General features: G+C 40.2%; 1 protein-coding gene across 2 annotated transcripts in view; it reads right to left on the minus strand.

The window, feature by feature from the left end:
• Positions 1 to 3,795: 3,795 nt before the first annotated feature.
• Positions 3,796 to 12,914, minus strand: part of LOC110988262 (phospholipid-transporting ATPase ABCA3-like) — a 41,765-nt gene continuing 32,646 nt past the window's right edge. For both annotated transcript variants that reach the window (XM_022251602.2, XM_022251603.2), the window contains 10 exons: positions 12,277 to 12,339; positions 11,669 to 11,846; positions 10,873 to 10,976; positions 10,256 to 10,285; positions 9,708 to 9,865; positions 8,424 to 8,594; positions 8,167 to 8,259; positions 7,764 to 7,878; positions 7,177 to 7,302; positions 3,796 to 6,743 (listed from right to left, as the gene is read on the minus strand). In XM_022251602.2, the coding sequence (XP_022107294.2) occupies positions 6,615 to 6,743; positions 7,177 to 7,302; positions 7,764 to 7,878; positions 8,167 to 8,259; positions 8,424 to 8,594; positions 9,708 to 9,865; positions 10,256 to 10,285; positions 10,873 to 10,976; positions 11,669 to 11,846; positions 12,277 to 12,339 (1,167 nt within the window). In that variant the 3' untranslated portion in view covers positions 3,796 to 6,614. The remainder of the gene's footprint in view (positions 6,744 to 7,176; positions 7,303 to 7,763; positions 7,879 to 8,166; positions 8,260 to 8,423; positions 8,595 to 9,707; positions 9,866 to 10,255; positions 10,286 to 10,872; positions 10,977 to 11,668; positions 11,847 to 12,276; positions 12,340 to 12,914) is intronic.

Here is a 12,914-nt window from a genome sequence, read left to right on the forward strand (position 1 = left end):
TTTTGAAATCGGTAACCCTAACCCCATCCTTTAAATTTTGAAATCGTTAACCCTAACCCCATCCCTTAAATTTTGAAATCGTTAACCCTAACCCCATCCCTTAAATTTTGAAATCGTAAACCCTAACCCCATCCTTTAAATTTTTAAATCGGTAACCCTAACCCCATCCTTTAAATTTTGAAATCGTAAACCCTAACCCCATCCTTTAAATTTTTAAATCGGTAACCCTAACCCCATCCTTTAAATTTTGAAATAGGTAACCCTAACCCTATCCTTTAAATTTTGAAATTGTTAACCCTAACCCCATCCTTTAAATCTTAAAATCGTTAACCCTAACCCCATCCATTAAATCTTGAAATCGTTAACCCTAACCCCATCCTTTAAATCTCAAAATCGTTAACCCTAACCCTATCCTTTAAATTTTGAAATTGTTAACCCTAACCCCATCCTTTAAATCTTGAATTCGGTAACCCTATGCCCATCTTTTAAATTTTGAATTCGGAAACCCTAACCCCATCCTTTAAATCTTAAACTCGTTAAACCTAACCCCATCATTTTAGTTTAGAAATCGTTAGCCCTGACCCTATACTTTAAATCTTGAAATCGTTAACCCTAACCCCATCCTTTAAATTTTGAAATCGGTAACCCTAACCCCATCCTTTAAATTTTGAAATAGTTCACCCTAACCCCATCATTTAAGTTTAGAAATCGTTAGCCCTAACCCTATACTTTAAATCCTAAAATCGTTAACCCTAACCCCATCCTTTAAATTTTGAATTCGGTAACCCTAACCCTATCCTTTAAATTTTGAATTCGTAAACCTTAACCCTTTGCTGTAAATTTAGTATTTATGAACCTTAAACCGAGCCCTTAAATTTTGAATTTGTTAACCTAACCCTACGCTTTAATTTTTCAGTTCATAAACCTTAACCATATTCTTTAAAATTTGAATTCGTTAACAAACTCAAGACTAGTGAAAGTCCAAGAATTTGAAGTTATCCATTCGAAGCCATGGATTCAACTGTACTGTACTTTCAAAATTTAGTGTTTTACATAATTTTTTTTAAATGCGTTGTTTTTGTCCTGAAAAACACGCCAAAATATAATAATACCGCAGATACGAGGCTCGCTCGGAAGGTTAAATTCTCTGAGAAGACGATAAGAGGTGCATCCCAGTGGAAAACAGAGGCGTGTGGTGGTAACTATCCCAGCCAAATCTCAAAAATTGACCAGACCTCCTTCCTCCATCTCCGGTCCTCATGGGTCATGGTCTGTTCAACATAGGAAGGGTGTGGCTGTCGACACTTATCTCAAGAATTTAGGGAAATGGAAAAAAAATAGTGGCGAGGATAAAATGCAAAAGTTATGCGGTGTTGACCAAGCATTCAGGCGCACGGACTCCTGAAATTCGCAAGGAATCGCAGTTACCGGCTTCCATATAGGACTCTTCTGGGATCTCGGGGTTCCCGGCCCAACGCACTTCCTCCCTGCCCATCCATTTAACCCTAAAAAGGATTCGAGCGACCATGCAAGGGAGGAAACGAGACAGGCCCCTAAGCCCTGGCCACCGAGTCGGCCACATGTCTCGAACCTGTACTAAGGCGCTCACCTGGACTTCGCGGACAGTCCCAACCGCAGAGCTTATCCCGTGGGCTAAGGTACTGTTGGTATTTGACGGGGGTGAATTAGAGTCTCTTATAGCTACTGACTGACAGCAAGCGTTGGGAAAATAAAAAGTCGTCTCTGGGATTCGAACCCACCGTCTGACGATCTGCTAACCGCGAGCCTAACCGCTCGGCCGTTTCAGAGATATTGCTTTTAGGTGTTCATAATCATTAATGTTACTTCACAGAACGTCGCTGTGTAAAGACTGATTGGAACGCTACAACAGTGCATCACGCAGCGAAAATACACCTTCACACAAACGACGGTTATCAACATTAAATGTTCTCCCTGACAGCTTTTCTTTTCAGTCTTTTAAAAAAAGCAACAAAGTTGGAATTGAGGTTATTTCAAGCAAGGAGGTGAGGTCAAGATCCTGCGGTGTAAAGATAAAGGCCGTCACATCAAAACGAATCATGACTTAATTGTCGTCGAATTGTCAGGTATTTCCAATGCCAACCTTTACGTTATTTTATTGCAGTGGTATAAAATCAATCGGTCAATGTGACGTTTATTTTCATATTGGTCAAGATCAGGTAAAGTAAACAATAACAGTACAAATATATAAATCGAGAGATAATTATAGAGTAACAAAGACAAGAATACAAAAGTAAAGGGAAAACCAATATAATGGGGGGGGGTTCAAAAGCGGGGAGGCTTGTATTGAAAAGCTCTGGACAAAACCAACTTTACAGAGAGACTACAATCTGTGATTGGCGGTAAGTGGAAAGAGTACTGCATGGCATGTGTTCAAGATAAGATCACGGCGTGGAAAGTGAGGGGATTCTAATCAGCATACCATAACATTAGTGCCCAAGCGCAGTATTGATTGTCAGAGATGCGATCACCGGTCCACACAATAAATCAGAATACTGATGTTCTACAATCCTGGCCAAAATTGTTGGGACACGTTTAAATATACATGCATGCCAAGCCCTCCCCAGGTCCCCCAATCCCCGCTCAGCCTGTTATCATCTCGAGCTGGAGTGCAGGTCGCGCATTGAGACCCAACACTGAGAGGAGGGGGGGGGGCGCTGCCCAACGAGATTTGGCCAGGTCATACCGGTATGTAGAGTCAAGCATTAGTGACATGGCTGGCTCTCTGCCAGCTCCTACCAGCTGAGGATGGGCTCATAACGATGGATCCTTCACGCATGAACCCTTTGGACAACACTGCGTGAAGCAGCATCAGTTTGCTGTGAACTGGTTTTCCGTGGTTGCCACAAAGGCTGCAAGAAATGATGTTGATGGAAGAAAGCTGTACTGTAGTGGTTTGTTCTTGTCAGGATGAATGCCACTGAACGTAAGCCAATTGTTTACTTCCCAAGGAACTTCTCAGCATATTAGCGAAAATGTTGTCAAATGTGTTGTTAAATTATAGTTGGCGATATAGCAGTACATGTATTTCAATAACAGGAGGAAACAGGATAATTTTGAAACATGGTACTTATAGATGCAGTCCAGAAAGTACATCATAATGGATCTTTTAACCCCAAAGGACCGGTGGTTAGAATAGCCCGAAACATTTTCCCCGATAGGGTCGTAACAGCTTTTTCACGCTTCATAGTTATAGAGAAAATTTTGTGGTCATTTTGACAACTTAGACTGCTCTGGGTGTGATCAGTATTGCTAAACTGCTCAAGACGTGCAGAAATGGGTGCACTGAACTAATTCAAGCTCCATTCAAAGAGGCGTAAAATAAACTAAGTTTGGAGCCCCATTGCGGGCGACCTAAGTCCCCGAGGTCTCTCAAAACGAAAACATTGTGTTCTTTGGTCCTGCAGATGTCATTCGATTTTCAAATTTGAGTAGGATAACCAATGAATTTTTAATTATCCGTTTAAACAAACTCACCCTAAAAAGTGAACGTTCCCCAGTCTTCTCAGTAGCCATTTTCAAATGAAACCCTTCCACTTTCTGAGGCTCTTCTGACATTTTTTTTGCAACAACGTTTTCGTCTTCTTTGCCCCAGGATGGGAGCCCCTGAATCTACAGACATGATCCTGGGCCATACCCAATCCAACAATTGTGGCCAAAATTGCTGAGACAAGTGTCGACAGCCACACCCTTCCCAGGTTGCGAGACCATGGCCCACAATACGGTCGACATGAAGAAATCAACCAAGACAAAGGATCTGTTTCATAAACATAGTGCTGCATTGTATTGTTTACTGCTCTTGTATCATTTCCTTTCTCGACTTCTTTCATACAGTGAGAATACCATTTCGTTGAACTTTGTTCTTCATTATACACCTTATAACACAAGTAAAAAGTGAAGTCAACAGTAAACACGATGAACAGCCGGCAGGGCAATAACCATTAACAAGCAATAAAACAATGACACAATATCAGAGGCATAAATATGCTTTCTATAAGCTCCATAAATATATCTTTTCAGTAATCTGTTATCTTTATACAAGTGCACTTCAGATTTCTGGGAATGTTGTCTTTTATAACACCGAGAAAATAAACCTCTCGTTTTTAAATATCTGAGTACCTATTTAAAAATACACACATTCGAAAGGTAATTTCAAATGGTGAAAACAACAATTCATTGCACACTTCCACAATGCTGCAAAGTATGACTTTCACGACTAAAACAAACCTACTTCATTCACGAAGGGTTGAAACTTTCATGTCAGGAAAGTTAATCTGTATTTCTAAAAGAATGATTAAGCCTTCCTTTCGATGATTAGGCAGTGGTGCCTACATAAAAATCCTTTGGACAGCACTGAAACTTGGACCTTACTGGTCTGTTTTCAGTGTCAGAACTATCAGCCGAACCCGTACTTGTTACAACGCTAGTTACACTATCTGAAGACGGTGCCAAAAGCTTCTAATATGCCATTAAGTATTAACCCTAACCCCCTAGGGCGTATGTAAAATCGTATTGAAATTGGAGAATTTGGGACTATTAGGGTTAATAGCCCAGAAACAGAATGGCCAATAAAACCTTGACTGCGACCCGTAAAGCAAACAATGGATTAAATACTTTAAAATATCCGAAGAAAAATTTCTTAAATGTATAATTTTGTTCATTAAAAAGTCTCAAACTGTGTTAAGTTCACCAAGTTTCACAGTAAAAAGTACAAGGTACAACACAGCAGTTACCATAACTTGAGAGTTCAGATCATTTAAAACATTAGATTATAAGGCAAAATTATACACCTGTACCTAAACACAAATTTTAATACAATGAAAGGCCTACAAGGTGGAGGCACAAAGTAAACATCGATTGACCTCTGTGCAGTCCTTATCAAACATCGACGTGGATACACAAATCAAGACTTGACACCGATCTCGTTCACAGCAATCACATTTTAACTGACACACACGATTTTAAAGACAACTATGGGACATGTGTCTCTATTCCACGTGCTGTTAAGGCCTGTTGTGAAGCTAAAAAACGTATGTTAAAATTTGTGCTTTCCATCTGCAACAAACACATTAGAAACCGATTTTTTTCCTTGACTGAAGTAAGAGTAAATCAAGAGCGGTGAACAATGATCATGTCAGTTTTGCACACGCATCAAGTGCACACATGGGTGGTTCGGAGCTTGTTATCCCGAAAATGGCTTTTTTAAGTGTTGTGAACATTAACATGAAGATATCCTATCTCAAGAATCAATCTGCATATCGAATACAAGTTCATTTTATGTATTCTGAGATTTGTAACGGATCTGATTAATGAGACAGACATACATGTTAATTGACATTTCAAAGCCTTCACACTTGATTGGACAGTACTGACTGAAAAAAAGCTAATTGGCCCAAGTAAGTCTTCCCCCAGATAAAAATTGGCCCAAGTAAGTCTTCCCCTCCGATAAAAATTGGCCCAAGTAAGTCTTACCCCAAGATGTCACAAATTACAATAGTCATCATTAGGTTATACAACAGGAAATGTTAAAATGCTTTCGTTTGAAGTACCTTCAAAATGGGTATTTTTGTTTCCTTCCAATTCATACGAATTATCTATTTTCACAACTGTTTGGAAAGTTTCAACATCACTTGTAATTTGGCATCATGCCCTGAATTACGGATTTCAAATTAACATACCACCACTCAATTGAATGAAAATATAGTTATAAACTCTTGCTTCAGCAAAAATACATTGCATTTGTGTCATAAATACCTCAGTGTTTCTACAATACTGCATACATTAAGAAATATATAGTGAGTAAAAAAGTTACACATTCTTTTGTGCAAGCTACGACACACACATTGATTATGTGAAGAAGTTCATCGTTTATGGCTTTGGACTAAGACAAAACACCACAGACACTTAATCATCTTTTTTTCTTTAAGTCAGCCTATCGAAATGCCATCAGCTCAGTAGCTGAGGCCTATAACTTTTAATTTTTGTGATTATTTTGTATGAAAAGAAGTTCTCATTTCCAAGATGTACCTGTATGAATGCTCAGAGTTACACCATTAAAGAGGGAGTAAGCATCACTGACAACACACAATTTTCTGAGATAATCTTGTTCACCTGTTCTGGGAAATCATTTAATTTTTTTCTTAAAAAGATAGTCCACCACTTAATTTCAAATGTAGTACCAACTTCGAACTGCCAATTAATGTACTGCCAAGCAGGCATATCTTTGTATTTGGGTCCACTCACAAAATGGCTGACAGCATCTTGAGGGGGTAATCAGTGTAAAATGAGTAGGTTACTGAATGCATTCTCTACGTTTGGAATGTAAAAAAGACTGGAAAAAAGACTACTCACAGGAAGAATACTCGGTTTGGGAATCTCATTTGGTATCTTGTCAACTACTCACCAACTCCACATTGACAGTTAAGGTCTCTTACATGAGTGACCAACGTGGGATGACCGATGAGTTCCTACGCTTGCTGCATTCCTATTCAGAAATGGGTTCACGTTCCAAATTGGGTTCCGATTCTGAATCAGTGTTCATAAGCTCTCAGTGGGTAGGTGTATACATCATCGACCTATGTATTGACAGCTGGGATTGGCAGGTTCACGCTGGGGTCATTGTAAGGTGCAGGGGGCTGCTGCTGTCTACCAGCAGTCAATGTGACGCCCTCTGCATGCTGCATCTTGGCAAAATTCAGAAACACCTACAAAGACAAAGAGGGATGACAGAAGGATTCATGAATATGCATCCAGAGTAATGTGACTATTGATCTCTGTGCAATGTAGACCATTTTGGTGAAATTGGAGTTTTTGGCAAATCTTGGCTCTGTGTCCAATAATATGCGGGCAGTAGTCTCAGAAACCTGGATCATTTCTAGGTCAATAATGCTCAAAACAAACAGAGTACTCCAACTATTGGCTCAATAACAAATCAGTGCTCCACCAGCAAAATGTGCCTTTTCTACGCAGCAAAGTCAAGGGGGGAAGTAATGCATTACGCACAGCCGGAGATGAAGCTGAGATTTTGAAAAACCCCTGATGAGCACTAATAGATGGTCATATGGAAAAGCACCAATAACAACTGTGTATTGGTCCAGATGTAGGATATCGGCACCTACTTTTAGCTATGTGGCCTACCTGCTCTAGGGTAGTCTGACTGACGCTGTAATCTACAATATCCAAGCCAATGCAGCTGTCCTCCAGGGTACCGAAGATGTAGGACCAACTCAGCTGATCATTATTGACTTGATAATGCAGTAAACCCTGGACAGCGACAAAGAAGGCAGTGGTTGTCATCAATGTCAACACCACACTGAGACCCAGAGGTAATAGTGTCTGTAACCACTATAACTTGATAGCCAGCATAACTGCAGCTTCACACTGAACTACGAGCACCGTTCCTGAGTTACATCATTTCACAGCAAAAGTCTCCTCTCCACCCTGAACTACAAAGGAACAGGCTAATATGCGTTTTTTAGTAACATGTTGAAAACACATCTATATGTATACATTTACTAGGCATAATCCGTTTCATACTATTTGTGTGGAACCTCAAGGGCCTAAACAATTCAGTGCTGTTACAGTACAGGTAAATTAACTAAAAATCAGAACACCTGCAGAATGACGAGAAACAGTAGACAAATCCGGTAAAAGCAAACAGCAGAAAAGTGAGCATATCATTAAAAGCCCACCCATTTTATGGACTGGAATGGCCCAGGGCTTACCTGATGCTCCTCCAAAAGCACAGCACCATAAAAGACCGACTGGACAAAATTCTTGACCATCTGCAGATTGGCGTTGGGCCCCACTTTGATCATCATGGTGTAGCCTGTCCCAAACCTGAACCGAATTGTGTAGGGGTTTACAGGTGACCATAGTGGGGGGGGGGCGGCGTAAGTGTCAGGTCCTATTTTCGTTGCAAACAGGACAACGTGGCAAAAAACTGCCATTTACCCGCACATGTTGCCACAGAAGAATTAGTGAAGAGGGTCACAATAGTTTTCTAGGAATTTCAAGGGATGATGTAAGGGGTTAAAAGCTAAGTAGGAATGCTAACAGGAGGCTGTATTTTTTTAGGAATCCACCGATGTTTCTCCTTTGCTTGTTACTGTCGATCACACTCCTTACCTGCTCTTCAGGTGCTGTGTGCTGCCGAGACATTTGAACTGTCCGTTGACCATGATGGCTAGACGTGTGCACAGCGCTTCGCACTCCTCCATGCTATGGAATAAAAGAAAAGATGATGTAGACAATATTCACCTGTCTGAGGTGAACTCCTACCTGCATGAGGTGATCCCTTATCATGTAAGGTAATCTCTTGCCTATGTGACGCAATCCTTTACCTGCTGGAGGTGATCCCTTGCCTATGTCTTGTGATCCCTTACCTGTGCGAGGTCAGGACGATGGAACGACCGTCTCTCATGATCATGGTCAGGGCATCCCACAGGTGGCGTCGTGCCTTGGGGTCCATGCCCGATGTGGGCTCGTCCAGCAGAATGATGGGCGGGCTGCCCACGATGGCTATGGCCGTGTTCAACTTCCTCTTGTTGCCTCCGCTGGAGAAACAACCAATGTCAAGGTGGTTTTTCAAATTGATGCCAAGCAGGGAATGATCGCACATTGTGATTGGTTCATCAGAGGCAAGTGGAGAACAAAAATGTATATCACAAAGAAATGACAGTTTACAATGGCCTACTGTTACCCAGTCTCTTACATAAGGGGGACACCTGAATACCAGTTGTTACATTTGACACTCTTATCTTTAAGGTGTTACACCACAACAGGTACAGTACAACCATAAATTCAGAGAACTCTTTGAGATATTTGTAAATATTGTACCACATGTTTGCCTGTGCTCTGAAGAAACTTCACAAATAATCAGAATATACACGTACATGTGGCACATGCAGAAATGCGTAGTTCTCAACAGAGACATAAAGCTAAACTGCCCTCACTGATATCAGGCTACAACTGCATCTTATTCTTGCAACTGAAAAACCTCTTAACATTTACAACTGCATCTTTTGATGCAAGTAAAGAAGAGGCTTATAACTTCGTCAACCGTATACATGTACATAACATTTATGGATTGCAAATTTAATGGGAGGAAAAGTAAATTTGACTGAGTCCTGCGACTAAGTTGCTTTTAATTAAATTTCCTTCCAGGTCCTGAAAGGAAATTCTCCTTTCTTACAAAAATAAGGTTCAATTGTGTAGGATTTGTTATCTTCCTTATTAGGCATGAGTGTCATTGTTGCAGTGCAATACTTCTTCTTGTTTGTTTATTTTGCTTTTAGCGTGTTCCTTGTTTTTAATCAAATTTCATCAATCTTGATGTTTCGTGTGTTTTGCTGCACAGCGTTAGTATACATTCGTGAAAGGGTTTAACTTTAAAGCTTGATTTTCATTGTACATGTACCCTTTTCATGAGTGTTTGCAGGGAAATCAGTCCTAGTAAACTGTTTGGGCATACACTGGGAAAAAAATAATAAAAATAAATAAATACAATAAATAGTATCACTCAATAGGTGTTTCAGAAATGGAGATGGTTGGCAAGTGTTTTTATTGAGATCTCCAATGCAAATACACACCAGACTCAGTCCAACGGTATGCCTTCTTTTAGAAACAAAGGCCTGGAAAGATCGCCTCAGGTGAAGTTTAAACAATACCTGTAAGTCCCGCATAGTTTGTCAGCCCAGTTGTCTAGGTTCAGGTGGGTGATGGTGCTGTTCACCACTGGCTTGACATTCTGCCCGGGGATTCCTCGAAGGCGAGCAAATAAGGTCACCAACTCGCGCCCTGTCAGTCGCTCAATCAGAGCATCAAACTGAAGTAAAAACCAAGAAAAAGAGTGTAAAAAAGAAATAATTTAAACATACTGATAGAGATGTTTGGTTAAAGATATGACGTAGAAAATTAATTCAAGGCAAGAGCTTCAATGGAAGAAGCACTTTGCTCGATAAAATTCAAATTTGGTGGTGACAGTTCCAAGGAAATGATGAGAAACAGTGAAACAGCACACAAAAGAAACATCGACTTGAGTAAGTTCAAATCTCAGAAATTATCAATCGGCAAGCATTCAGATCCTGAAGGTTTGAATTTTGCTAGTGTAGTTCTCTTTTCACAGAACTGCGTTGCACGTCACTCAGCTTAACCTTTCTTTGAAAAAAAAACAAAATTAGAAATGGAAAATAAAAAGAAAGCACAACATGCTCACCTGTGGACAGTATCCCATTCTCTGTTGAGCCTGTAAATGGAAATATTAACAAATTCAGTCCAAAAGGACACTTAGAATGAACGCCAAATGCGTGAATCTACCACTGAAGTCACTGACAATTCTAACCTGGAAAACGATTATAAAGAAATCAAAAAGAGAAACAGTGATGTGATGTTCACAGTGAAGTAAAAAACAAAACATTCCTTTAAAATATCGTGCAACATGCAATGGCACAGGTGCGATCATCTGATATAGCAACTTCCTCACTCTTCAAAATCTCAACATCCACCACCTTGCTTTGACTAGATTTCAATGGAGATCCTGAAATCTACAGATTACATGACACTTCACATTCTATATGATAAGTCTGTAACAGAGTTTTAAAGAAAGCCACAGGAACGCTGCACATTACGAAACTTTTAAAGAATTCGGGAAGGTGACTCAAAAACCCTAGATAGTAAAGGCACTGGACAACGAAAGTACAAAATATCAACAAACATTCACCACAATAGTACAAGGACGTAACTTACAGACGGCCTAATTCAATGTCTCTGATGACAAGATTGACAAATATTTCAATAGATCCAGGATGGTTAAACACTGCCCTCTTTACTCACCTTTCGACGATTTTTCTGAATGCTGTATCCTTCCATGTATGCCTCGCCTGCGGTTAAGCTCAGGTCACCGGTCAACATGCCAAAGCTGGTAGTCTTACCCGCACCTTCAGAGACAATTATTTTAGACAATCAAATTTTACATTCTAATGTCGAGATAATTTCATTTAATTAAAGAAACTTTGATAACACTATTAAAAAAGCCACCGGCCCACACAACTGGCTCAGACACATTCTGCAAAAATAACGTGGACATTTCTTTGTTTTAATGCAGTTCTGAACAATGGAAAGTAACTCTAGTTTAGTGCAACTCTCAACAAGCTTTCAAAACCAATTTTTGATCATACAGTAGTTCCCTTGACTGTTCCATTTTTTATTGCAACACGAAACCGCATACTTGTTACTATTCTAAAACTGCCTTTCAGAGGGGAAAACCCTCCCCGGACCTTAATTACCAGTATTCTGAAGCCCATCTGACGAGCTATTGTCTCCTTGCAAAGCAAACATATTCTGTGTTCAATGGCTCGATGATACTGACCTAAAGCTTGGGGGCATGATGGAAACCAACAATGAAGCTGCTTTATAATGAACGAGTACCGTTCCATCCTCGAACTGCATTTGCCTCGCAAATTTCATGCCTGAGCAGGAATCTGCTAGTTACCATACCGGTCAACAGCACAAGAGATCACACAAACATTTAGTGGGACACCTGCTGCTGTTTAGCAATTTTTCTACAGTAAGCAAGTCGGTACACTACTGACGGTGACAAAGACTTTGGCCTCAGGATGAGGGCGCTTACCATTGACACCAAGCAGGCCAAAGCACTCCCCTTTGGGTATGGCCAGGCTGAGCTGGTCCACGGCAGGTGAGCGTTTCTTCCTGTACATCTTGGAGAGATTCTTCAAGATGACGGCAAACTCGCTGCGCTTAGGGTTCAAGGCATCGACCTTTGACCTCTCATTGGCCACATCAATGTCCTGTGTTTGATGAGCAAGAACACGACCACAAGCAAACAAATGCATAAAATGTCTCAATTTTTTCCCCTCAATATTTTCTGCAGCTTTTGTTACTACCGTACAGTTCTCAACTAGCTGGACACCCAAAGTGCCACATGACACACAAAGTTCTTTGGCTTCTCTTATTCAAGACACTGTGTAACGAAGCTCCAAACTATTCTCATTTGGGGAGAGAATAATAAAATTACTGACAAACATGTAGGACTAAAGTCAGTCACCACCATTTGAAAAACCATGGGGTGAATGTGAAAATCATATGGAACTCGGCAGATTTTATAGCTCTTTGAGTTTATTTCGCGTGGTTATAACTCAGGTTTCTCTAGTAAAAGCTTATTAAGAGATTACATCTGTCAGCAATCAGCCTCCATTTTGATTTGTATTGTTTTCTTACCTCGGCATCGCTGCTGTGTGCTTTGAGGTACTTAGCTGAACGAGAAGGAATGAAGAAATTTGCCTGCATAGAAGACACAAATAAAACTATTTGAAGATGTATTTGCATCGAGTAGATGTTAATTTTGATTACAGATTTTGCCCTTTCACAAACTCTTGGACAAGCACTGAGTACACACTGTTTTGAATATACATCGGTGTAATGGCAAAACCTGTTATCAAAATTAACATAAAAGTATTGTCAAAGACAGTGTAACTGACAACTATTAAACCAAAGACTTCCTGGAAAACATCATTATTCCAATCATTAGCTTTCAGACCTTCATTTACAAAGAATCTTGATGTATTTTTAAATTAAAGATGAGTCCACTTCTGACAGAGGATTATATTTCTGTGGCCGAAATCCACCTTCCATCATGGGTAAACTTGACTTTGCACTCACAACTCGGGTTTATGAAACACATACCCACATTGTTGTCGAAAAATGGATAATCCTTCTTAGTCTGGTGCTGGATTGTACCTGACAAGCAGTGTTGCAGGTAAGTCTTTTCAAGTCACATGTAACATGGTGAACAGTGACAAAGGAACACTTGGGTCAGGGTTCATTTGAATATCTTCTGTTGTTACCTGTGATTGGAT

Source organism: Acanthaster planci, linkage group LG06 (genome assembly GCF_054643075.1).
Source record: "Acanthaster planci isolate LZ-2023a linkage group LG06, COTS_SCS, whole genome shotgun sequence".
Taxonomy (NCBI): Eukaryota; Metazoa; Echinodermata; class Asteroidea; order Valvatida; family Acanthasteridae; genus Acanthaster; species Acanthaster planci.